Source organism: Eulemur rufifrons, chromosome 17 (assembly GCF_041146395.1).
Source record: "Eulemur rufifrons isolate Redbay chromosome 17, OSU_ERuf_1, whole genome shotgun sequence".
NCBI lineage: Eukaryota > Metazoa > Chordata > Mammalia > Primates > Lemuridae > Eulemur > Eulemur rufifrons.
In genome coordinates this window covers 75,142,746-75,169,805 of record NC_090999.1, presented here as the reverse complement: position 1 = coordinate 75,169,805, position 27,060 = coordinate 75,142,746, and the positions used below count along the sequence as shown (strand labels likewise).

Here is a 27,060-nt window from a genome sequence, read left to right as displayed (position 1 = left end):
TCCCCGAGGCTCGGCCAGCACCCAGGCTGCCCTCTTCTGCTGCCGCCGCCGTCCGATTCTGCCGGGGGATCTGCCGGAAGACGCGAAGAGCCAAACTTTTCTTTGAGGTTTTCGAGGCAAGACCGCTCCTTGCCAGCGCAGCTGCCGCTTAACCGGTTCCAGGACGCCGGCGGGGCTGGGTTTGCAGCTCCGGATCCCCACCCTTCTCAGCGCACCGCCTGGTACCGCAGCACCTACGACTCCTTCGAGATTTCCCGGGGTCGCCCGGCTAAGGCACAGAGGAGGCTGGGGAAGGGAGCCCTCAGACTCCCGGGGCCACAAGCGCGCAGCCCCCTATCTCCACGGCACCCTCCTTCTCCAGTTTCCCACCGGCCGCCAAAGTAACTTGGAGCGAAGCGGGGCGCAGTGTGAGGGCCCCGGGCGGCGGCGGAGCCGTGCGCAGCCCGCGGCATCGACGCTGAGCCGGGCCCGGCGGGCCGGTGTATGTCTCCCCGCGGCCGCGGCGCGCAACTCCCGGTGACTGTGCAGCGCGCGCCGCCGCCTGCCCCGACCCGCGCTGCTGCTGCCGCCGCCCGGCCCGGCGCGCACCTCCCTCTCCCGGGGTGACCGGCCTGCCGCCGCCGCCCGAGACACAGCTTGGCACCCCTTCCCCCGCCCTCGCCGCCGCTGCCACCGCACACACGCACGCTTCTCTCCATCTTGTGATTCCTTTTTCCTCCTGAACCCTCCAGTGGGGGTGCGAGTTTGTCTTTATCCCCCCCACTCCACCGCCTTCTTTTCTTCTCGCTCTCCTACCCCTCCCCAGCTTGGTGTGCGTCTCTTTCCTTTCTCGCCCCCCTTCATTTTTATTTATTCATATTTATTTGGCGCCCGCTCTCTTTCTATCTCCTTGCCTCCTCCCTCCGGATCCCCGCTCTCTCCCCGGAGTGGCGCGTCGGGGGCTCCGCCGCTGGCCAGGCGTGATGTTGCACGTGGAGATGTTGACGCTGGTGTTTCTGGTGCTCTGGATGTGTGTGTTCAGCCAGGACCCGGGCTCCAAGGCCGTCGCCGACCGCTACGCTGTCTACTGGAACAGCAGCAACCCCAGGTAAGGCAGCAAGGGTCGGAAAGCCGGGGCTACCCGGGCCTCGGGGCTCTGCGGAAGAACCGGCGGCGGGGATCAGCGCGGACCAGCCGCTGGCGGCGCGCACCCTCGGAGCCTGAGTCGCCGGGGCGCTGATCGCTTGAGGCATCGGCGGGAAGCACTCGCGTCTCGCCCTTCTTTGTTAAGCTGCCGCGGAAAGGCCGGGTACCCCTGGGAGTCCCCGGGCTGTACAGACCGGCTGCCTCTTCGGTGCGCGGGGAGACTCGGAAAAGGGCGGGAGCCGGGGAGTCAGGAGTTCTCCGCTTCCCAGCCCGGGCAGGCTGGACGGCACCCCGATCCCGGCGCAGGGTTGGGCGCAGGGAGCCCTCAGTGTGCGCCACTGGGAGCTCCTGCGTGGAGCTTGAGTCCGCAGGGACTGCGGGGAGAACCCGCCAAACATCCACAAAGTTTTTTTTTTTTTTTTAATTTTTCCTTTTCTTTTCCCGGTGCGCGCAGAGAGAGCGCACGGGCTAGGGGAAGTGAGGGGGGCTGGGAAGCGGAAGCTTTAGATTTTTATTTTCCTTTGACTGCGAGGAAATCATTCGGCCCCCGAGTCAGTCTGGGCTCGGCGCGCTTGGCAGTGGAGAGGATTCTCCCACATCCTCCACACCCCCTCCCTCCGTGGGTTCAAGGTGCCAGAAAGTTTGATCTAATACCGGGTTACGTCATGTGTGCGGAACCAGCTGCTGGAGTTGGCAGAGCCGGGAGGTGGGAGCCCTTAGCCCGCGGCCTGGCGGTGCACAGCCGGAGGAGCGCGCGGTTACCTGGAACCGTTTTGCAGGCGTCCCCGAAGCCCGCCCGGTACGCGGGAGGCTAGAGGTGGGCGCCCCGGGCCGCCCTGGCGCGCATGCTGGACCTCGGCCAGCCTCAGACGTCCTGTGTTCTCCGACCCTGGAAGCGGGGTGGAGAGGTTATCCAGAGTGCCCGGCGGGACCCTCTCGGTCGGGAGCAGTTCCGAACCTCACTTTCTCCCCTGCCTGTGCGCAGAAGTCGGCCCCGCCGGGCCCATATCGCTCTGCTTCTCCGGACACAGAGGCCGGCTTCCAGTTGTGGGCTGGTCTCGGTGCCTGCCTAGAAGGAAAATAGTATCGATTGTATCTAAAATCACAGGTTTTTCCCTGGGCTGGAGTGGAAGTTGGGAGGAAAGGGGAGGGAGGCCGAGCGGTGAGCGTGTGGTTGCTGCGCGCCCAGCGCTCCCGGGGAGAGGGGCTGGTGGGCGCCTCCAGTTCTTCCTGTCTGCGGCGGCCCTCTCTGCCGGCCTGCAGCCTGCCTTTGGTATACAGGCGAGAGAGGGATTCCCCGCTTGAGTACTGTCAGCTCAGATGGAGATGGGCAGATTTCCCCCACGAGCGATCCGCCAGTTGCCGAACCGAGAGGGAGTTTCCCCCCACCCCGCCCTGCTAATCCAGGATAGTCACACCCAGGTAACCCAATGCACCGCCTAGCAGAAGTGGAGAGATCCCTGAAAGTTCGGTTAAAAAAAAAAGTCTCATTGAGGTGGGTGGTGGAATGGGAAGCTATTTCTTCTTTGACATGCCACTTACCACTATTAGGAAAAGAGAAAGAGAAGCCATCCCGCCAGAGAAGATGCCTTTTATTAAAGCTGACAAGACAAATAGAGCAAGCTTTCCAGTTGTGATGGTGTTAAAAGCAAGTCTCATTATGTTGGTTGGTTTTGGGCTTTATTAGACAGCATATACGAAACAAATTTATATTTCTAAACTTTATCGACTTATGAAATAAAGCAACAGTGAAATCATTTAGTTAAATTTGGGACATTTTGCTCTTGGTTGTCTTTTTTTTCCCCCTCACTTCACAGTGTGATCTTTTTTCTCGTGGCATTCATTTATTTGGTTACTTGGGTGTTCCAGTCTCCCTGGGTTAAAACAGAAAGAACCAGCAACACCATTACTCTAACCCCCCTTCTTAACCTGTCAAGCTAGTCTGAGTTAGTTTGAGGACATTTTATCTTAGGTTATCTCTGTTTTATGCTTTTGATACTGTTGTTTGGTTTGAGATTAGCACATTGATTTTTGTCACAGGTCATGTTTTTTAATAGATCTGCCCTGCCTGCAGAGAACTCTCCTGCTCAGGATGCCACAGAGGCTTTGAACCTGCCCAGACAAAGTTAATCTGTAGAATTTTAAAATACCAGGAGTATTTTTAAGTCAGTATTCTAATGTGAGGTTTGCAGAAATACCTTTCTATTTGATCATTATCAGTTTGATAATGTCCAAAAGAAGGAATGATGTACCTCCTCACCCCCAAGAGAGTCAGCCCCAACATTTAATATTCTTAGGGGTTTATGGGCATGTTTATCTTGGTATGTTATCACAGTAAAACTTACTTTAAAAAATATCATTTTAAAAGTAGGTAATAGTAGGCAGTTGTATCTCTGAAGTGTTGAATAAGATGGTACTTTCTTGAAGCATTAAGAAAAGTTAACTTGGATTCAGTTTAAAAGGGACCAAATGCACAATAAGTCATTTAAAAGTAAAAAATGAAGAGTTTGTCACAAATCATAGTGAGAAAATATTTCAGAAAATTTGCATGGGTTTATTAAATTTTATATATTCAATGTTATACATTTCCTTTTCACATATGTTATTTTGTAAAGTAAGCTAGCCATACCTTTTGGCTTTATATAGAACATGTGTGTTAAGAATTTGCTAAACTAGTAATATAATCAGAAGACTTCAATCTTTTAAAAATAGACAACTTCAGTTGCAATTTAAATAGATTTTTAATTTTTCTCTTAGAAGAAAAGTTCATTGGACACATTAAGCTGATATTATTGGATACTGTGTCTAAATGAAGTAAATCCATTTTAGCTTATACTAATAGATTCAATTTGAAATTATGTTTAGGCAAAATTAGAATTAAATATTATCTTGATCACAGGGATTAAGTACAGTATCTTATTGTATAACTTGCGTTGCAAGTAACTTGTGTAGCTGATAGGAGTTTATCTGCTACATTGAGTTTCATTACTGCCTCTTCCTTGATACCATAAGTATCTATAGATCTAGTTTCGTAGGAAAAAATGTTAAACTTATTTGCTGTCCAAATAGTTTTACTGTTAGAATCTGTGTTCCCATGTATTCACTTCTGGGAAGTGGATATACAATTTTCAAATGATGATAACTTTTTACTTGATAGTATTTATTGGGTAATGGACCAAACTGAATTTATCTGTTCAATTAGCACAAATCTGTGCAACTGAGAACTATCAGTCTGAATAGGAATATTGTCTAAGTACATCTGTATTTCTAAAATTTGAAAACTTGTATAAGTTTCACCTAAAAGTGTGAATAATAGAATGATCCTTTTAATGTTATCCTGAATTCTAAACTAAATAACTAAATAATGTTACTAAATAAGTTTGAGTAATGAAACTCAAACTTTCATTACAACTTTGAGTAATCCAAATCAAGAAGAATATAATTATTTGTCCTCAATTTCTTTAAGAAAGTAAAAAGCTTTTAAGTAACTTTAAAAAAGACTTTCAGTAATAAAACTTTATTTACATTCTCCCTTAATAGCTGTACTTATAAAGAGAGACTTGACTTAATATTAAGGACATACCTGTTAATCTGAAGCATGCCATAAACAGTTTGGTGCTTCCAATAGGAGTATTCTTTTAAACATTGTGGGTTTATTGAAAGTTCTTCTTGGATTCTTTTGACTATTTGCCAAGATGATGCTAGGATAATTAAACATGTCTCCTACTGGGTGGCTTTATTGATGCAATAGTTAAATAATACAACAACGAATATAACCAACACACTTTAAGGAATACTGATTCTCCTCACTTGGTGTTTTGCTTCTGTTACGGTTTGAGTATCATCAATTTAAAAGGTTATTCTCCTAAGGGGAAAAATATCTCTGTTATTCTTCAAGGATTTTCTAAACTTCAACCTAATCATATGTTTTCTTTGGATTTTCTCAATTCTTGTAGGGACTTGGAAATTAAACATTTCACATTAGAGTAGCAGGTAATTGACACCATTTAGTTTTGTTAACATGTAATCTTGGAGTTGTGAAAGTAATGTGAATTCTAGGTCAACACTCCCAAATCCTTCTGGCAGTACAGGTCATATACATATGGCTAAGTAGAGAGAAATAATAATATTTTTTCCTAATCATATTCTCTTGAGTATTTTTCTTCTTTCAAAATGCACTTCATTGTTAAAAATCTGAGCCATCATTATTTTGATATATGTATACCAGTATACCGGCACTGTGCCCTTTTCACTGACAAATAAATGAAATCACCCTGTTTAAATCTAAGGATTTGTTGTGAGGAAAAGTGGAAAGTTGATCTTGGTTTTGAGTGAGTTTTATCATCAAACTGGTAAATGATTTCCTTTACTTTTGAAATTTTAAGTGTTTTAAAGAATATTTTTATATGTTAGAAACCTAAATGTTCTCCAACTAGAAGGCATCACTTAGAATCTTAACTTTATTAAGTCTTAGCCTCAACATAATGTATCACTTTATTAGATGTATTGGGAGTAATTTTATTATTTTGATACTTATATCAGAATTTATGTTTGCAGCAGCATAAAAATAAAGCAGTATGACTGCGATTTATATCCCGTGTTTTGTGCTTATCTATTTATAAGAGACCTGAAGTGAACCCCTCTCCCTTTTTTAAATCTAGAAATTTGTTAAAGAGGAGTATGCTGCTTGTTTTTTGGCCAGTTTTCCATAGAATTTTGAAAAGCAAAGTTAGCTACTGAGATAATATATTCTAGCCATTTTATGTATTATTTTATATATTCATAATAAACTATCAGAAATAGTCAACTGTCTGTTTTTTATAGATGACTGGAACATCAATGCTATTTGAGACACATTTGGCTACAAGGTCTAATTTGGCATTTCCAGTATGAGACCAAGGTCAATAAACTTCTTGTGATTAAAAGTATCAGAGAGAGTCTTCAATAGTTTATTACTCCCTGTTAGGTGATTTACTAAAATAGTAACTAAACCATCGGCTCACTGAACTAATATCTTGTCACATGTGTTGTTGGCTGATAATCAGTTGCTTTAGAGGCTTCCACTTTTGCAGGCAAAGGATCAGGTTTGGAAGGAGCACTTAGTAACTTGGGGGCAAATTAACCTTGTGAATTCCTTGCCATTTAATCTTGCAAAATGCCTTCTAAACAGGCACTTCATTGCATTCTGTCCACTGGCCTGATTTCCTGTTGGATAGGGACAGATAAAGATGAGCGCCTCCTTTTCTCCCCTGTTGCTATGAACCAAGCAAGCTCCCAGCTTCATGCTGGGCCAAGAAAATGAATGAATACAATTAGTCCTTCAGGAGTCCTGGCCTTTCCTGGCTTGGGAGAATTATGTGCCAGAAGAATTTACCTTTGAGAGAGAGAAAACATTAAAGTATAAAATGCATGAAACACAAGAATATGTGAAGCACAGAATTTCACATGTGTGTGGTAGCCTTTGGTCTATTGGCTAGTGAGGGTTTTTTTCGATATAAATCAATTAAAAAAAATTTTTAAAGATGCTGCTCAATCCTCTTCATTTTTTTGTTTGTTTTGAATAACTTCTGTAGTAGTGAAGACTTAAAAAGCTATGATATTTTAAGTTATGAACCACTATATGTTGATCGATTATATATTATCAATTTTCTTTTCAGAAGCAGTAAGTAAACAGTTAAAATAGTCCTGATTAGAATATCCATGTTGAAAAGGAAGCTGTTTCCCTAAGTACAGTGAGGAAGGTCCTTGCCTGTTACCCAGGACAACTTAGCTCCGTCTTCTGAACTGAGAAGAAAATTGCCCTTTGATCATTTGTGACAGATAACACCTTCATATTCAGGTATAAAAAACCTCAAAGGGGGAGTATAAGAAATGAGGTATTAATATTTACTTTTAATAATTTGTCTTGTGATGGTGGTCTTAGACAGCCAAACATCAATAAATTACTGTCTCTTTTAAGGGCCTGATTTATATTATTAGATTTATATTTTAGTCTGCTTTTCAACCTATGTCCTGAGCTGTTTTGTAGAAAAGTTTCTTGTGATTAATGTGAACTTCCAGTGTTTTTGAATAGGATATTACTCACTACCAGGAGATCTATTTCTTCTTAAATATGTCTGCATTTCTGCTGTCAAAATTTACTCAGTTATAAACAAGACAGCACAATGACACAGAACCACTTAGTTTAAAATTTAAATTAATCAAGTATTACAACTATTATGCATAATTTCGAGTAAAAAAAAGTTCCTTATATCTTAGTATTCTTGATAGTCTGTACTTATTGTACTCTAAAGTATTTATTGTAAACTGCTAAAATGTGTTCTGTTTTATAATTGAAAATTTGTATGGATGCACACTCTTGAGGCTTTTGAATATAGTTTTCAAACAGTGAGCCATATAGTTCAATAAAAAACATTATTTTAAAATATTGAAAACTGCTACTTAAGTTAGCTGGTTGCTGAGATACAGTAGTGTACAACAGTGATGGTTAGCTCAGCTTTCATTCAGGTAGAATTCTATCATTTTCAATAAGGAAAAATAAACCTTTGTCATCTTTAGAAACATCCTTCATACAATTGACAGTTGACAGGTTGAAGAAAATGTTACTGTCAGGTCTTATTTTCCACTCAAGTGAGGAATAAAAATAGATTTGAATGATTTTTTAAATCTATTTAAAAGTTATTTCAAGATGGAGAAAAATGTTTTTAATTTTTATATGCATATCACAGAATTAATGTGCCATTTGCTGTAGGGAAGGTCAGTAAAGTGCAGTTCAAAAAGAGATTGTTTAACAATTAAGTTCTTACGATTTTTATTTTTAAAAAGTCAAATATAGTTGATTGTGTTGGGATATTACTGGATGGTTTTATGATTGGATTCCTAAGAGATATAAGATATGAATATTGTTCTATTATTACTTATCAAATGACCTGATTTTCATGACTGATGATTATGATTCTGATATGAACTAAAAGTGGGTATTTGGTCACATGAATTGGACAGTCATGTGTATTAGCACACAATGATTAGACCTTTTTAAAAAATCGCTTTGCTATTAATGATTTTAAATAGCTGCACAGTGTAATATATGGATTACCATGTGGAAGTACATGAATACATACTTGGAGATTAGAAAAAATATGATTAAGTTCTTATTTCCCGATTTAGAAAAGCTAGGTTTTTGGCTTTCAGTTAAATCAGCGTGTTTTTTCCCCCTAGAAGCAGCCATCTTGTTTTAAGACCGATTTTATTTCTCTCATGAAAATGGTCTGGAAATGAATATGGACGATAGAAAAGGACTGAACCACTTTATAATCATTTTGACAGGGCTCTACGCTTAAAGCTCTACCTTAAGTTATTTGTGAAGTCACTAAAATGCTATCTTCCTGTATTTAGTTGACAAAAAAGAATGTTTTAACTTGGTAATAATATACTTAAACCCAGGCATATGGTATTTTAATGTTAAAATGTTGGACCGTACCATGTTTCCATACATATTTTTCTCTTGAAGCTTATAATTTATGGTTAATTTCAAACTAATATCTTAATAGCTCCTATTGTCACCCCCCCACCCCCCGCATCCTGATTTCCTCTTTCTGACTGTAAGAGTAGTTCTTTTTTATTTCTTGGTTGGCATTTTTTTTTGTTTCAAATGTCTCAGCGGTACCAGGAATCTTTCTCCAGGAAGAGGTACTGATAAAAATGTAGGTACCTCTAGAAATGAAGCAGTTGGGGTGCTTTAAGAAGCATTATATGAAGTCAGAGTCATTTTGTCTCTGAAATATAGGCTCTCACTATCTCATTACCAAACGCTTCTTGCAGATTCTCATAGAAAATTATTTTAGAAGTAAATTCATATTTGTTACTAAAAATTATGAGAGTGTATCAACTGAGTCTGCTATATTTTCTACCATGTTTTATATTTCTGGATGCATTTGGAAAAACATGTGACCTAGTAAACTTTAACAAAAATTTATACTACACTCCTTGCTCCTACGTCTGTTTGATGATATCAGGGAACACTATTCCCATGTACTGCAATAAAAACCAGAGCTTCCTTAAGATTAATTTCAAACGCAATGTGACTCAGTCTGATTAAGCTGGGCACAGATGAATACTACCTGTGTCACAGTTCGCTTCAGTTCATTAGAGGTAGGATTTTGGGTGGTTGTATATGTAGTGTAAAGGCAATAAATAAAAATGCATGTTTTAAGAACAGATACACATATCATGGTTAAAGACCAGGTATGAGTTGACAGTTTTTGCACCGAAAAGCTTTCCTTTGATATCCATCATCCGTTTTTCTTTGACTGGCTGGTGGAGAAGACTAAAATAACTGAGTGTTCAAAGTGACCTTTTATTTTTACGTGAGCTGACAAATAACCTTTTGTCTTTTTCTTGCTGTTTCTAAGCTGTCAGAGTTTTCATTTTAAGTTTTGTTAGTAACATATATGTGAAAACTATAATTAACAATTAGCTCTTGCCTTTTACTATGAAAATACATATTATAAAGGTAAATGAAAGTTATTTTTGTATTAAAAATGCAGCGTTGTGGTTTGAATAAAATCAAGATATGGCTTAGTTTGGTTGGATAATTATAGTGCAAATTGTTATTTAGATTTTGATGATGGCAGACATGATACTTGATGTTTCCTGTTTTATAGATGTCAGTGGGATATACAACTTTGTTGCATTTACTGAACTTCATGTAGAGGGGACTTCACCTCTGGTTAAGTTTTTAATAGTACTTAATTTTATGGAGACAAATGAGAATGGAGGAGAAAAGGAAAAATAACTCTAAATATGGAAAGTTATCTTTTGTGTTTAACAATTAGGTTAAACAAAGTGGGAGCAAATGAGCCTGGTTCCCCTTCTATTGTTTCAGGGCAAGAAAATACAGACAGATGTCGGAATGTGGAAGCGGTGACCTCTGACTTGCACAGCGTGGCCACTGCCCTGGCACACAAGTGTCCTGAGCCACCATCGTAGCAGGATGCTTTTTTGAAGTGACTGACACTTTGAGATGGAGATCCTGAAACTGATTCTGTAGCTATTTTCAGCCCTCCAGAGTATTAGTTTTTCTAGCTTCAATTTGACGTTCCTCATCTTACCTTTTTTGAAAATGTTTCTTTGTTTGGCTCAGACAGAGCTTTTGAGACTTCTGGATAGATTCTGTATCTGTGTAGTCACCATAAGTCTTTGCCTCCCAATAATTTTATTCATCGGGTTTGGATAACGGACGAGGCCCAGTGGTACAGTTCTGCTACGGCAAAGTGTTTCCCTGCTTTATTTAGCTAATACTTTTTTTAAAAGAAAAAGACAGATGAAAGCAGTGGTGGTGTTAAAGGCCTTTTCTATTCGCTTCTGCTCTGCAATCTCGCCAATAACCCCTGGGTTCAGGCAGACCATTAATGTTTTAGATACTGTGGCATTCAGTGTTTTCTTCATATATTTGTTTACTGTTACTGCCTCAATAAACTTTTACGCCTATTTCGGTAGTTTTCTGGCGGGAGCTCCATTTATTAAAATTTAGTGACCCAGCACTAAGAGGGGTACAGTTCAAACAGTGGTGCTTCTGACAGGGTTTTGTGTCAAACTAGAGAAAATAATAGGGAAATGAAAGCTGCCAAAATGTGTCTCCCAATTACTAATTAATCAGGAGAGAAAGGACCTCAGTGACAGATCTGGTGTCTGCTACGGCAGCAACTCGGGAGGCTTTATTTTAAATACTGTATAAAATAAATTAAAGTAAGCCTTGGAGAATGTAGCACCCAGATATTTTATATCACAAGTGTTAATTCTTTTTAAGTCTGTGAGAAGCAAGGCAAAAGCCAAAATTTGAAACTGAATCTTTGTACTCTCATGGATAGTATCCAAACATAGAGCTATTCTAGAGTATATTTCCCTTATTAATAAGCAATGCCTTTATTATTAATATTTTAGTACAGATGTGATAGTATTCTTGGTTTTAGTATTGGTGTAGCATTGTATACATACTTTATTGTCAACAGAAACTCGAGGAAAAATTAAAAATTTTTCCACCGCAAGCCTGTTATCAGTATTTTGAGGAGTCCTGTAATTGTAGAACAGACCCTTTCCTCATCATACCTATGTTTTTGCCATCCCAGAGGTTCTAATATTTTCTGGCAATATTCCCACTATGGTAGCTGGAACCATAATTAAATGCCTGTTATTAGTGTATTTTTTTCCATAGCATTTACGACATAAAAAGAAAAGGGTCTTGTATGGAACTATAGCTGTCAGGGGAACAATGAAAACTAATTACACACTCTGCTATCACCATGGTCAACTATACTCTTGGGAAGACAACAACATGACAGGGTATGTGTGTGAGTGTGGGGGGGGATATGTATATAGGATATTCCATAGGAATATATACATAGATGGTCAGACATACGTACTTGTTTAACTTTAAACTCTGGGTTCTCCAAAGCGAAAAAAAAAAAAAGAAAGAAAGAAAAAAAAAAGTATAAAGGACTATCTAATTTAGTTAATTAAAATGAAAAAAGTAGTTCTTTGTTGGGGAGGGGCTCCCTACTTTACTATCCCTCCTTTATATTAATAATATGGACTGAGAGAACCAGCAATCTGAACATCTCATTATTTTGAATGTTATTTGGGGATGGTCTTGTTATCAATACATCTATTAGCATATCTGATTATCATAATTATCTCTTTTGTAAACTTTTATTTCCCTACTTAAGTCTAGATTATTGCATTGACATCTGGTTATTTGAGAACTAATCACTAATTCACTTATTATGTAGATCTATCACTATTTTTCTCTTTTGATGGCTTTGGGCATTTCACTGTCGCTGTGCCTGTCCACTTAATAAAACTAAAAATAAAAAAAGGATATTTCTTAAACTTACAGGGGCTTTGGTATAAGATTTGGTAAGAAAAGACTTTAAAGCTATTGAATTACATGAGGTTTTGGAATCAATGTTGGACTTCAATCATCCACGCCATTCCTGTTCTCTGGTACCACATAGAATCAGAACTTGGCCCTGTATAATGTTTTCCATCGCTATTTTCATTCCTTGGGTGCATTCTGTTTGCTATATTTAAAACCAAAGTGAAATTGATGAATTCAGCAATTACATGTTGATTTGAACTTATTTTTCCAAAGTTTTCACATTAAAGAAATACTGTAGCTAGTATCTAAAAGTAATAATAGATTCCTATATTGAATATCTAAAAGTTATAATTGGTAAAGTATTTATTGAGTGATATATGCAAAACACTGGGATGCATACAGAGGATTCAGAGATAAATAGGACAATGGCTGTACCTGTAAGGAACTTAAAAGTTTTGTGCAGATATAAGCATTTTATACATATAATCATAGTACAGAGTAGAAAATACTATAAGAAATCTTCATATGTAGATTTATTTGACAGGTGTTTATTGAGTATCCATTGTGGGCCAGGTATTGTTCTCAGGACTGGAGATACTTCAGTGAACAGGTATATGCAACATCTCTGCCATCATGAAGCATTTGGTTAGTGATTTCTAGATCACTTTCTCACACTCCAAGGTGTGCACAAATCTCTGGGAGATCTTGCCAAAATGCAGATTTTAATTGAGTTGATCTGCAGTAGGGCCCCGACATTCCACATTTCTAATAAACCCTTGGGTGATATTGATGCTGCTGGCCTGTGAACCATGGTTTGAACAGCAAGGTTCTAGATAAAATGCACTGGGGTGAGAGATTCCTTCTAACTCCTCATGAAGGACTCTTGGTTGTATTTGCCTTGAAATTTCTATATAGTTCTACAATTTTACTAATTTACATGTGAAAGTTATTTGCCATTTCAAAAGTCTAGAATGACTAGAGCAGTCTTCATCTCTAACCATTTTCCTCTAAATCTCACATAAGTAAAACAGACTTTTATGTTGAGGTTTATGCTTTGTTAAAAGTCTACCACTAACAAAGGTATTAGGACAGGAGTTTTGTTGTAAGATTTGGTCACTATGGATAAATTCTACTGGAGTAAAAATATTGCTATGGTCCAGAAAGTTTAAGGAGTATCCATCACATCATAAATGTCTGAGGATATTTATTGTATTTGCAAACCCTCCCCAGATGTATTTTATATGGCAATGCCAGAATTACACCTCAGAAACAGATTTTTAACACTTTCCAATTTAAATCCATATGGTTAAATGGACCCAAAATGTTCATTTTACATTTGGCATATAAGATGACTAACAGTTTTTCTGCTTCCAGTGACTGGGTTTCTTGTGGGTGGTTTTCAAGACCAGTACTTCCAGTGGAGTTAGGAAAGACTGGGGAAAAAATGCCTTCTTGCTCTAAACGTCTAATTCTAGTGGCCTTAGTGAGAAATCTTTGTTCCTAAAGAGTATAGGTAATATAAGGTCTGCAAATACGCTTCCATTTTTTTTCACAGCATATATGTATATATTATTTGTTTTTGGAAAGCAAAGGTCTGTATTAACAAGGAAGGAATGGAACTGGTTAAATTCAGAAGATTTTTGCCTGTTTGTTTTTGTTTTTTGTCTTTGCTGCTCTTAATTCTGTGTATATAAGTACAATATCACTAATCTAAGTGAACTTTAAAGTCTTTGAAAGCATCAGTAAGTAGACTTACTTTATTGAAATATACCTCTATGGAATGATTATAAAAAGAAAGATGAAACTGTGTTTTAAATCAGGTGTATTTTTATGAAAACAAACAGGAAGATGAGGAGGACAATAAGCACTCAATTTAAGTATTCTTCTTTTTTAAAACAATTTTTACCAACACTTTTTAATAATTATAAAACAGAAGCAAATATTTTCCTTCTTAAATTCTTGATAAAATGGATTTAATTGGAATATTGGGTAGCATTTCATAAGAACTATGCATATTATTAAAAATAATAAATCAAGATATTACTCTTTGTAGGCTTATGTTTATGCTCTTCATGGTATAAATAAGGTCTTATTATTTTGTTTTTCACCTCCATTTTTTTAAAAAAGGAAAATAAATGGATTAAATGGTTTTTATTTAACTCAAGATTAACAGTGATTTGTTATATTAATAAGTTGTAAGCAAGTTCTTAGGTATATTAATATGTGTACATACACAGATTATTTTGACTGGATAAAGTAAAAGCATTGCATTTATGTACTTTTTTGAGTTTTTATAATAGCAATTCTTTTGGCTGTAACTTCAAATGCATTTGGGTGTTTTATAGCAAGGGTTCAGAAAATAAAATATTAAAAAACCTGAATGACATTAGGTTTTTTATTTTTTTAAACTTTTTTTTGTTATATTCCAGATGTAGTTACATTTCAGCTGTAGTTAAGTTCTAAGAATTGCATTCATAGTAGTGAATCTAAGCCTCAATTTCTTTACTCTAATAAATAAATGAGTATAATAAAAATGATGTCTCCCTCAGATTTGTGAAAATTTAAAGGAAAGTGTATATGTGAGAGGACTTTAAAAACTGATATAAAACTGTTATAAAAAAGATAGAGTCAGTCATACCTCAATAAATTTTGGGAAAAAGAGAGAGTAAGGGGCCTACCTCACTTTGTACAGGTGAATCTCCCTTTATAATTCTTATCTTCTCGTAATTTGCATAGAAAATACATTCTTACAAACAAAAACTTAATTTCAAAGCATCACGGAAGAGTTCCCTTTTTAAAAGATAGACCGAGTTGTATTATTTTGTAACATATTGTCCCTAAGAGATAGGATTAATGCATTTACATTGGCTTTACATTAAAGGAATTCATGTTTTAGGTTTTATCTTGTGATTTCTACAAGAGTAATAACGTAAGAAGAGTGACATTTGAGAAGGAAGTCTGCTAGGACAGTCTTCCCAGAAAGAAATTTTGGGCCTCCTTTGTGAAATTGGTCAGGTTTATTTTTAATGCCTTCTCTTCCTTTCTCAGTTTGTCTCTTCTGTATTGTTTCCTCTTTGGCTTCTGAAACCCTAATATTCTACTTTGGACTTCGTAGGTATAATGAGATATCTCTATCTCAAAGGAGAAATTAATGAATACCGACATCCTCTTGGAGAATGCTTGTATTTCCAATGAGGAGCTTGTTGAAACAAATCAATTCCTGTCTGGGCCTGTTTCTTATGGGCAGCTGGGCTATCCCTGGGATCCTTGGATTTTTCTGAATTCTACTGCCAGAAGAACAGGCTTTAGCCTCCTGACACCTCTCTGCTTAAGAACGCTTGCTATTGACTACTTTTAAACTTAGTACATATTAATTATACACACATTGATGTTGGAAGCATAAATAGATCATACAATATCTAGCTGAGAAAGGAAACAAGCTTTGTCAAGGAACACATTTTTAATGCATTGAAACCTGAGTAACACATTACTATCAAAGGGCTACTTTCCTTTAGAATTGTCTGGTGGTTATTTAAGGCAAGTTTTATTAATACTTCAAGTGTTTATAGTTATTTAGGTGAATAGCAAATGTGCCTGTTACTTATTTTAAAATTGCAGTCATATACTTACATAATTATTTTATAACATCGTTTTACTCCTGAAGGTATAAACCTCACTTATGCAAAAGAAACACAAAAAACAAAAAAACCAAACCCCAAAAATGTAATTCGTAAGGGAAATGATCAACGATCCTCATGTACCATACTCAGAAATTTAGTGATGTCCACGGGTAGAACTTGGCCAGTAGCGATGAAAATACTGGTTTTAGTATTGGCAATACCAAAATTATTTGAAAAAGCACTGCTCACTCTGCCTAACAGATTTCTTTTATAAGTACAGTGTTTTAATATTTAGAATTGCTATGCTCACAGGAACACTAGACTTAACCTGTATTGCTCTTGTATCATTTTGTACAAAAGCTGGTTTCTTTTTTTCTGCTAAATTGGAAGTTAAAATTTGTCAAGGGAATGAGCTTGTTACAAGTTTATTTCAAGTTTAAAACTTTGTGATTTTATGTTACTTCGATTCTGTCTGATGAATGATTAACAGCTACAATCCCTGCCCTGCTTCAGGCATCCTTTCTTGGCAAAAAGGTAGTCAAGAAGTTTAAATTTTGATAACTTATTGACACTTTGTATTATTATGAAATTAATTCCTTATACTCTTGTACATCAGTTTAGAAATATCAACCAGAGACTTCATCTCAGCCAGGCTTACTCAGTATTTTCTTTCCATGAAAGCATGTCGATTGTTCAGATTGAGTGTATAGCAATCCAGGAATTCCTTCAGATGTTGAAATGATTGGATTGAGTTGTATTTTAATTATTTCGCTTTTATCAATGTGGTAAATAATGTAATAAAAGTTAGAGCTGAACATATTCCTGTACATTTGATGAATTTAGACAAATGTAATCCAACAGGCCAATACTACTATACTACCTTTTATCTCAATTTTTGGAGGGAGGGATGGTTTAAATTCTCTTCATTTCCCTTTGGGAAAGGCTGAATTATGTCAGTGTATTTTACATGTTTAGAATATAGAAGATGATGACCTGCCCTTTAATACTAAGAATTTTTAACTTTGGACAGTTGTAAATCCTCTTCCATTTCTCTCTTTTTAAAGTTTTCAGATCAGTCGACCCTGTCCTTAATGGAAATGTTGTAAAATATGAATGGAATGTACAGTTAGATCTTTAAGCAAAAAGAACAAGTCTACTTATTGACTTGAATGGGATAATGAGCATTATAACTGGTGATGGCAGTCAACTATGAATTTATTTCTCACATATCTAGCAGAAATCTTTATTAATTCTATATGGCCTTAATCATTTTATTAAAATTTCCCAACTCTTACTTTGGGTTACTTCTATGACAACTGATATTTAAAAAAAATAAATAAAATAAACCAATGGGACAATATAAAAAATTCTTACTGTTTAGTAGTTTTATTTTTAATAAAGAGAGTATCTCTACGTTTATGTCAACAAAAGGTAATATAAACCCACGGGGAAACTTCTTTGACTCTCATACAGGATTAGAACCACCTATCCATCCCATCTCCCACCCACGGTCCCATAGTAAACTTCTTTTACTGGCGGGAAGAGTATTTTTGACTTTTTTTCTGATCATTTTCCTCAAAGCCATAGATCAACCTTTTCAATCTATTGCCGAGATGCAAGGCACACTTACTAGTATTTATCATAGCACACTCTTAATTCATGGGGTTTGGTAATCACAACTTCATTTTAGGACACACTTGAATTGGTGATATATATCAGATCTGGTTTGGAAGTCGGTCATGGAGTTCGGGTTAACTTCACCTAGGACCCTTGCGTTGCCATTCTGGGCAGAGTAGGCAAACATTGGCAAGCTCTGGGTGGTTGTAGGACCTGCTCACAAGATACACCGGGGTCACATTAAGTGGATTTGCACTGCAGCTGATACGGGAGTTTTAAGACTGCAATAATCAGTGTTGGAAGACGATTGCTTTTTCTTGTTATAAATTGCTAATTAGTATTGAAAGTCTAACCTGTTTTGTTGAACAGCCTCCCTTATTTTCTCTGTGAAAGTGGTTTGGACAGTAATCTATTTACTCTATCTCTACACCCCTCTTCCCCCTTGTTAAAGTAAAATCTAGAAACCTCTGGGGACTCCCCACTGTTGAGTTCTGCTTGGAAGGAGCTTTAAAACAGTGGCTCCAAACTGAAGTAAATATTGACTGGGTCTGGGGCTGAGCCCTGCTCAAAGCCTCCTATTGTTCGTCCAGTCAGCGCTCCAGAGCGGGGCTCAAGTATGCATGTGTTAGGCAGAGAAGAAAGGCTGTGGAGGGAAATTAACAGGGCCCACAGCTGAACTCGTAAATGCGCCATGTAGAGGAAAGGGAAGCCGACTACAAAGCCAGCAGGAGCTTGTGCTGGGTTACAGAGAGTTTAGGAGACTGAAGCGCACAAACGCTGGCCGTCCTGTCTGTTGCAGAGAAATGTAAGGTACATGAAGCCGCTTGTCTTGGTGGGTCCCGCCCATCTCTGATGAAACCTTTATGCCAGGATGCCGTCTTCTCAAGGGGACGTGAATCGTAGCATGTTGCTGAACTCAAAAGAAGGATAAGGGGTAAGCCTGGATTCCAGAATGATACTTCTCCCCCTCCATACCTGTTCTGATGCCTCTGTCAGCCTTCCCTCCTTCAGCTGTCACGTCGGATTACACACTCTCTCGGGTCTCCTAAGTGCTTTGGCTTCCCTGGGGTGTCAGATGGGTGAGGGAGAACCATATGCCATCTGAAAGGAAAGTTCTGAAGTTCTGAAGAGAAGATGTTCTTATTACATAAAAAATTTAAACTTTTTTTTTTTTAGAAAAAGAAAATTAAATCATTTAAATATGGAACAGATTCCCTTGTTTAAAGTGGAGCACTTTGAGTAAAAGCTGCCTGTATTTTTACCATTCAATTTAAGAACCCAAACAAACAGCTGGCTGACTTATGTTTTAGTGAAAACCATCCCCGTACATTTACTAACTGGGAAAGTAAACATCCTTAAAAAGAAATTCTTGTGTGTCTTGACTACAAAGTGATTGTTAATAAATACACGGTAAAACCAATAGCATATTTGGATTGTTACTCATTTCCACTGAGACTGTAAGCATCCTTTTAAATTCGTGGTCTTCCATGATATTTGGTGTGAACATAGCCGTGCTCAGGACCACATGCAGGCAAATACCAGGACAATTAGAAAATGCATCGATTGCCAAGGCAGTCATCAAACTGTTCTGCTTCACTCAGGCCACTAATATATTAGAACAAATAATGTCACAATAAAGCATGGAATGCTACAGGCAGAGAGAGAAAGCACATCTGTTCAGGGGTATCAGGAACTAATTTATCGAACAGGAATAATTTAGTCTAGGACTTGAATGATGGATATGATTTTAATAGTCAGAGATGGGAGAAGTAGTAGAAGAATATTCCAGGGATCCTAAGCGACAGGAGCAGAGGCTTGGTGGCTACAACCTTGCAGATGAATTTGGGGGATATACAAAGAGTAGTTTCCTTAGAGTAAAGGGGGTCTGGTGAAAGTTTCTCAAGCATTAGCCAGAAAGGTGGGTTGGCCATGTTGTAGAGTGTCAATGTAAGGTTTTTGGTTTTTGTCATTTTAAAAAGACTCTATTTTTCTAAGAACAGTTTTAGGTTCTCAGCAAAATTGAGAGGAAGGTACAGAGATAGCCCATATGCCTCTTGCCCCCACACATACATGAAGCTGCATTTTTAATATCAAGGGGGAAGGGTCATTATAATGCATTATTGTTTATAATAGATGGGTTAACAGGGTCCTAATATGTATTATCGTTCTGCACTGTTGTGTATCTTAGCCACTGTTTAATTGCTTTGTAAATATGACTGAACACTGGTAAATGTTGAAGATCTTCAAGTTAAACTTGGTTGATAAGTGTTTTGGCGGTGGGATGACAAAAATCAGGGCAATTTTAATATTTCTAGGTGAAACAGGATGTTCTATTGTATCTGAATTGTTTCTCTGACTTATGAATTAAGCAGTTGTTTTCAAATTTTTTTTTTTAGCCAGAAAACCATCGTTCACAAAAATCATTAACAGAAACTTAATGCGTAAAACAGAAAAACAAACCCAAAACCACCAAACAAACAAGAGGTTATATTTCAGAGAGATCGGGGTCTGGGCTCGGCCCAGCTCTGTTCCCAGGTTTATTAAGGGGGCGGGGAGGAGCCCCCGTGGCTCTTGGAATCCCATTTTCAAAACCACCCGAGTTAGAGCACAGGCCTTGGCATTTACTTGGGAGTGAACAGGAGCTATGCTGTGGAAGAGATTCAGTTTTGCTTTTACAGGCCACTGAAGTGCGTCTGTTCCCCTCTAGGAATCAACTTGAATAGCTCTCATTTATTGAACACTTACTGTATCTGAGCACAGTGTTTTACAGACTTCACCATCATCACTTTTTAAATCTTGACAGGTGCTCCTGTGAGGGAGGTATTATAATGATCCTTGTTTTACAGATGAGAAAACTGAGTTTTTTATACTTTAGCAGAAGTTTACTTGGCCAGTGAGTGGCCCTTCATTACTCAGCTGGGCTGTGTGGAGTGACATAGTTTGTCTATTAGAACTCAGTGAAATGTTGAAGGGTGACCTCGGGGCAGAATTTCCGAGGAGGCACAGTGGAGGAGAATACATGCTAATATGAAAGGAGCATTAAAAATGCACACTTTTATTCCTCCTTGTTGAGTGTTTAATGGACTGAGGTAGCAAGCCACAACTTTGCATCCACAGCAAATAATTAGTACAACCAGAGGCTAAATGTTTTGTGGACTCTTTCTTTGGAGCTAATTGTGAGGCCGTGTGTATGTATATACAGTGGGACCACTGGGGAATTCAAGTGCCGGCTGCATCTCCTATATATGCAGGTAAGCTTGATTCCTGAGGGCTAGCCAAGGTATAGAGCTATTTTTGAGGACTTTCAGAAGAAATTCTGGATAATCCTTGAATAAAAGTTTCAGAATTTGATAGTCATACAGTCGGAAAATTTTCCCCTATATTTATGTAAATTCCTGCATTTTAAGTTAATTTTGGTTTGCATAATGACAATATAGACTTACTTAAAATTTTTAAGTGCAGATTTGGTCTACTCTACAGTAAACATATTTGAGCATGAAACGGTTATTTTTTAAGCTATTGGGAACAGTATATGTGTGCTTGAATTGACTCTGTGTTCTGTTCTTTTGTGTCCCAAATCCCTCACCCTCATCTTTTTTCCTTTCCTGTTGTTTCCTTCTTCATAGGAGTTTTTGTCATATAACTTAGCAGCCAGTAAATTATTCCTGATTAATTTCAAAGTCAGAAGTCTCCTGATAGGAGGTGAGTGGATCAGGTTGCCACCTAATCTCCAGAGAGACAACATGTAGCTGGAAGAAAGAGTTCTGACACTTTATCCATTGTGTACAGCTGTTTTGCCAGACTAACGCAGGTCTTTTAGCTGAATCATGTGCCTGGAAACATTAGACGATTCACTCCTCATGCACAGCCCCTTATGTATCTGCACTGGAAGTTGTTACCTCGCCTTCTAGTTTAGCTTTTTGTATGAATAGTATTGTAGTTTGTGTACACTCTCTGCATCTTTGTACGTATTCTGTTCCCATTACTATACTGTAAGGTTCTTGAGGTCAGAGATTATGGTTTACGTGCAAAAACACTATACACAAGGGCTGGCCCATGATGATTAAGAGTTTGAGGTGGGTTCTGGGTATATACATCTCTGCTCCTCCACTGGCTACTTGCTGTGGTTTTGGACAAGTTACTTCATCTTTCCATGTTTCAGATTCCTTATCTGTAAATGGTAATACTAATATGTTTGAGAGAGTTACTGTGATGATTAAATGATTTATTATTACATGTAAAGCTTAGAAAAATGCCTGGCACATAGTATGTGGCCAATAAATGTTAGTTATTAAATTTGAATTTTCATTGTCTTTCTTTGCACAATTTTTTTTTTTTTTTTTTGAGACAGAGGCTTGCTCTCTCACCCCAGCTAGAGTGCAGTGGCATCATCATAGCTCACCACCACCGCAAACTCCTGGGCTCAAGCAATCCTCCTGTCTCAGCCTCCAGCATAGCTGGGACAGCCTGTGCTACCATGCCCACTTTTTCTATTTTTAGTAGAGAACAGGGGTCTTGCTTTTGCTCAGGCTGGTGTTGAGTTTCTGACCTCAAACCTCAGCCTTCTACAGTGCTAGATTACAGTTGTGAGCCACCATGCCTGGCCTTGTGCAAAAATCTTATAATGATACAGAGATATATCAAAGAGCATAGTCTAACTTTGGAGTTGGGGTGATTTGCTGCCCCTTTTCTCCATCCCTCAGTCATTACTTGGGTGAAATAGGAGGGTGTATAATTTGCGAAATTGTGCTGATTCAATGAGAAAGCAAATGCATGTAAAAATACCTGTTGCATAATATTCCCTCAGTGAAAAATAGGTATTATTCCTTATTATTATTCTGACTCATTAATTTAGAGAATTAATCACTTGAGTATTAACCCGTAAGATATGTTATTTGCCCATAGACTTCCTCTCTTCATTTCATTTTATTGGCTACCTATTGCCAAAGTTTTGATACCATAACTAAATTCATATTTTAATTGTGTGAAAATTTTTTTTTTCTGATTTTGTCAGTTTGAAAGATGAAGTGATATCTAAAAAAAAAAATACCAAGGCTTGGAGTCAGGTGATATGGATGTTACTTTTTCTTTTCTACCAACTGGATGTTTGACCTTAAGGAGATCATCAGTTGCTCTGGCATCTGTTTTCTATCTTTAAAGGTGATTGAATTAGTTGATCTCGTAGGCCAGAGCCTCGGACTCAGAAGATCGGAGATGAGGCAAGGCCTTGGCACCATTTAATTGTTTGATCTTGGGCAAGTCACTTAACCTTGGTCAAGTCGAGTTTCCTCATCTGTGAAATGAGGGATTGTTGTCCTCTGGGAGGTCATTTTCGACTATGTCAATCTACTGACTTTTTAAACTTTTTTGTTTAAAAAATATAATTTACTTCTCTAACCCCCCCAACTCCCCACCCCATTTTGTTTTACTAGTTCAGAGAAGCTAATGCATACATATTTACAACATGGGTAAACTGTTGAAGAGAACACACAGTTTTTCTTTTTTACTTTCAAACATGACTCTAAAGATATTTTTAAGTTGTTTTTTTTTTTCTGTTTTGTTTCCAAACGTGACTTTAAGTATTTATATCTGGAAAACCACACTGAAGTTGCAGTTAATCAGTAAGAAAAGTAATGTATGACATGTATCCAACTTCCCAAAGGATTCTACTACCCTTATCGAAGTTGATGAGTTGAATCCTGAAATTTGACATGGAGCTATCGACTATTGAATTGTATCTGATTAAACTCTCAATTTAGATTGATTCTAAGAATTAAAAATAGTTTTTTAAAAATCTAAATGCTTCAAAAGAAAAAAAAAAGAACCTAAATAAAATATTTTCAAGTCATAGCTGTAAAATGTACAAGTTGATTTACTGAAACCGTTTAGTTTTCATTTGTTTCCCTTTGCCTTTGGAAGGAGGAAGAAGTAGAATAAGGAAGACTTTTAAAAATTGAGTAAATGTGTAAGTATTGGAATTCAGCATATAATTATATGATTTAAATCTTTATCTTATCTATATGTATATGACTCTATTGTCACATTCTTTTATTCCCAGTTTTTGACCGTAGCTCATCTAGTTTTGAACATTTATTTTTATATGTGATTATTAAAATGTATAAATAATGTCATGGTAAACTGTATCATATGAAATTGTCTTTTCAAAAATTGCTTTAATAATCAGTGAGAATCTAAGTGGACAAGACATGTTGAATCTTTAAAGTAAGTTTCAAGATGCCAGTTCTCTTTGCAAGAAAGAATGATTTCGCCAGAAAGTCAATTAAATATTTAAGTAAGTTATTAAATACATTTGCCTCAAGATGATGGTAAATAGAGAGAGAGATATATAAACAGAAATGAATAATTATTATCTAATTGACCTGTCCTGTGCCTTCCTTGCATTGGATAGCCCTGTTTACAGAGCTCATTTATTTGGAGATGCCTGGCCCACTTCAGGGTCTGTTTTCTCCACAGTTTCTACTCAGATTATTCCTAATCAGTTTCATGAATAGATTGGACTGGACTCATCCCATTTTCGGTGGCAGTGTGGGTTTTCAGTGGACTCACAGTCACGGAGCACGAAGGTGTGTCCTCTTAGAGGTTAGGTCCTGTTCTCATCCAAGTAGATTGATTTGTGAGCAGCAGCCATTACCGGCAGCAGAATGTGTTTGCCAGTGTTTCTGCATTTAGTAATTTGTTGGACATGAACTTAATGTTTTTCATTTCCTTGTTATCTAATAAAAGCAATCTGACTAAATTTGAGAATCCAAGTTGAACTTTTGTGGAATCTGTTTCCCCTCGTTGGTTTATAATTCTGTGATTGTAGATTTTTGGTTATCAGGGTGAGCAATAAAGTAGGTCTGTTTTACTAATTATTATTTACAGTTACCAAGATAGTTATTTTCACTGAAAGATATTCTTAAATAAGAGCTCATTATAATAACAATGCTAATTATGGGACTATGATTTTTAACTACATTTCTCTTTTATAAATATTGAGTTACCGTTAATCTATTGTAGACAGTAGTTTAGCAATGTGAGGTGCTGAAAAAAGCGTATATAGTAGCTGTATATTTACACTGAAAGTTTGATTGTCAAGATGGAAAATAAATCACTTTATTGAAATAAATATATATATTCTATTTTATATTATCTACTGTATTTCATTTGCATGTGTTTTTTATTGTTATAAGGGTGACAACATCACAAAGATGCTTTTCTTGAAAAAAATTTTATTATAGGGGCCTTATGCATGGCATAACTATCTCTTCTGTGATATTTTATTTAAAATATGCTTATTAGTTGCCTATAGTATGCTGATAATCGTATTCAAAAGTCCTGGTTCCAGTGGGATTTATATAATGAAATACTATTTCTGGAGGAACTTGGGGAACTGATCCCGTATGTCTATACTTTACACAAAAAATCCTACACAGTGAAGCTTTTTCAGTAAGATTTTCTTGTATTTCTTTGGAATCAAGGAAATTCCATCTTAAGAACCACTTTCAGTGATGGTACCCACTGATAGTAAGTAGTAGTACCCACCCCCACCATGTAAATATTTTTTCAGAAGCAGTTTAATGTTCTCTCAACAGCTGTCTCTTTCAATAAGATATGCACAGTATGAGTGAATGTGTGTGACCCTTCCTGTCTCAGTGTTTGCAGGGAAACCCAGGAACTTAAGTAGATTTGTAAAAGGAAGAACTAGCACTGGCATGTTTAATCAGGGCCCTCCCCCATTACCCGTTCTAGCCCTCAGTAATATTTATCTCACCTCACTGAAGACATTAGCACCAGAGACTTGTACTTACTTGGTGTCAGGTCATGATTTGTTAATCTTTGTGTTTACAGTAGTCAGCATAGTGCTTGGCACACAGTAGGCACTTTGTAGAATTTTTGAAATAGGAGAATGATAATGCTTTTAAGCATATGGTATTTTTAAATTTTTAAAATTTTTTATTGACTATATTTATGGTATATAGCATGATATTTTGATATACATGTAAATGGTGAAATGATTACTACAGTTAAGCAAATTAGCATATCCAGTCTACTTTCAGCATATTTTCAGTGTATGGATAGAATATTATTAACTGTAGTCTTCATGCTGTACATTAGATCTCTAGACTTATTCCTCCTACATGACTGCAACTCTGTACTCTTTGACCTACACCATAGATACTAGATACTAAGCATATAGTATGTTAGATTCTGGTCACCTTTTGATTCATAGAAAAGGAGGGTTTTAGTTAACCCATTTTTTATCTGCTAATTGGAAGCCACAGCTAGCCTATGTTTATTCTTCACAGTAGAAGTGTAAATAGATCCTTATTCATTGTTTTTCTCAGCTGCATTGTTTGGTCTTAGCCTCTTAGGTATTTGAAAAGATGGATTGATGATGGCAAAACAGGTGACGGCTTCAGGCCACAGGGAATGTGTGGTCAAATGAGTTTGGCTTTCTTAATGGTACTGAATCCATATTTATCTGGAGAAAACAGTAGTAGAAAAATAGCTAATTTGGTCAATTTGCTGTTCTTTTTGTTTTAGCAATCTTCAAATCAAGCATTGCATCTTTAAAAATGCCAAACACTTTTAAACATTTGGGAGCTATTCTATAAAGACTTGATGAATTTAAGTATTAATGTATGTAATATCATACGACTAAAGTAAAAATGACTTTCTCCCTAAAGTCTTTCTGAAGTGAGGGTCAGACAAAAATATTTATTTGGTCTGGTGTTCTAGGGTAAATTTAATGATAGAACCAGACTGACTATAAAACTTGATTCAGTATAGTGTGGACAAATTGGTTGAAATGGCACTAAAAAACACTGTTATCCACACAAAGATTGGATGGAAATAAATTTGGCAGAGTTATTAACATATGAATAGTGAATGCCACTTAGGAGAACTTTTAAACAAAATATCATGAATAGTAGTACAAATTTAATTCAGTCAGCTGGGAAAAATACTTTGTATAAAATACAAATGAACAGTTTATTGTTATGCAAGTTTAAAGGTGACTAGGAAAATACTTCCACTCTTGCAAGGCAGATTTACTCATCTTCCTGTCCCCTTGTTTGGAGCTTTTCAATTAATAGATATTTTATAATTTTTTTCTGGATGAACTTAACTCTTGCCTGAACAGTTGAAAACATTTGCAAGTCATAACATAGCATAATTGACTATTTTTTATCTTTAAAAGTAAACAATAGTCATTGAAAATTTGTTGGGGGAATTCACTTAACTCTTGATTGAGCATCTACTAGGGGTCAGATACTAACTAGGAAATTAACGAAGATATTTTTGGATGACAAAATAAAGTTATTCATGAAAAATTCTAACTGGATTTGTGTGATTGTCTTGCTTATAATAAAAAGTACAAGTTTCTGTTTACATAGGAGATTTTTTTGGATAAAATTACCTTTTCTTTTTAATGAAACTTCTATTCCTATAGACCACGTTTTAGTGGATTTTTGGAATGAAGTAAAATGTTCTCATTGTTCTTTTTTCTAAATAATGTTTTTTTTTTCTCCTTTTTATTTTTGAGTTAGCACTAAAGTTTTTCTGAAGGTTACTAGAAGATAACAAGTAGCAATATAATGTTTGTCTGACGAATCTGAGCCAAGGTGACTATTTGGCTCTAATGGAGGATGACAACGACGGATTTAAGAAATCATCCCCTGTATTGTCTCCGGCACAAAAACCTTCCGCCTGCATCTTTCAGCTTGTATCACCACTTCTAAAGGATCCATGGGCAAACTGCTGAATTTTTATTAATCAGCTTAACTTAATGAGATGAAAAGACCTTTTCAAAAGAATGGA

General features: G+C 37.4%; 1 protein-coding gene across 2 annotated transcripts in view; it reads left to right on the top strand.

Moving 5' to 3' along the window:
* Window positions 1-641: 641 nt before the first annotated feature.
* EFNA5 (ephrin A5) overlaps window positions 642-27,060 on the top strand; it is a 277,684-nt gene continuing 251,265 nt past the window's right edge. For both annotated transcript variants that reach the window (XM_069492382.1, XM_069492381.1), the window contains exon 1: window positions 642-1,087. In XM_069492382.1, the coding sequence (XP_069348483.1) occupies window positions 963-1,087 (125 nt within the window). In that variant the 5' untranslated portion in view covers window positions 642-962. The remainder of the gene's footprint in view (window positions 1,088-27,060) is intronic.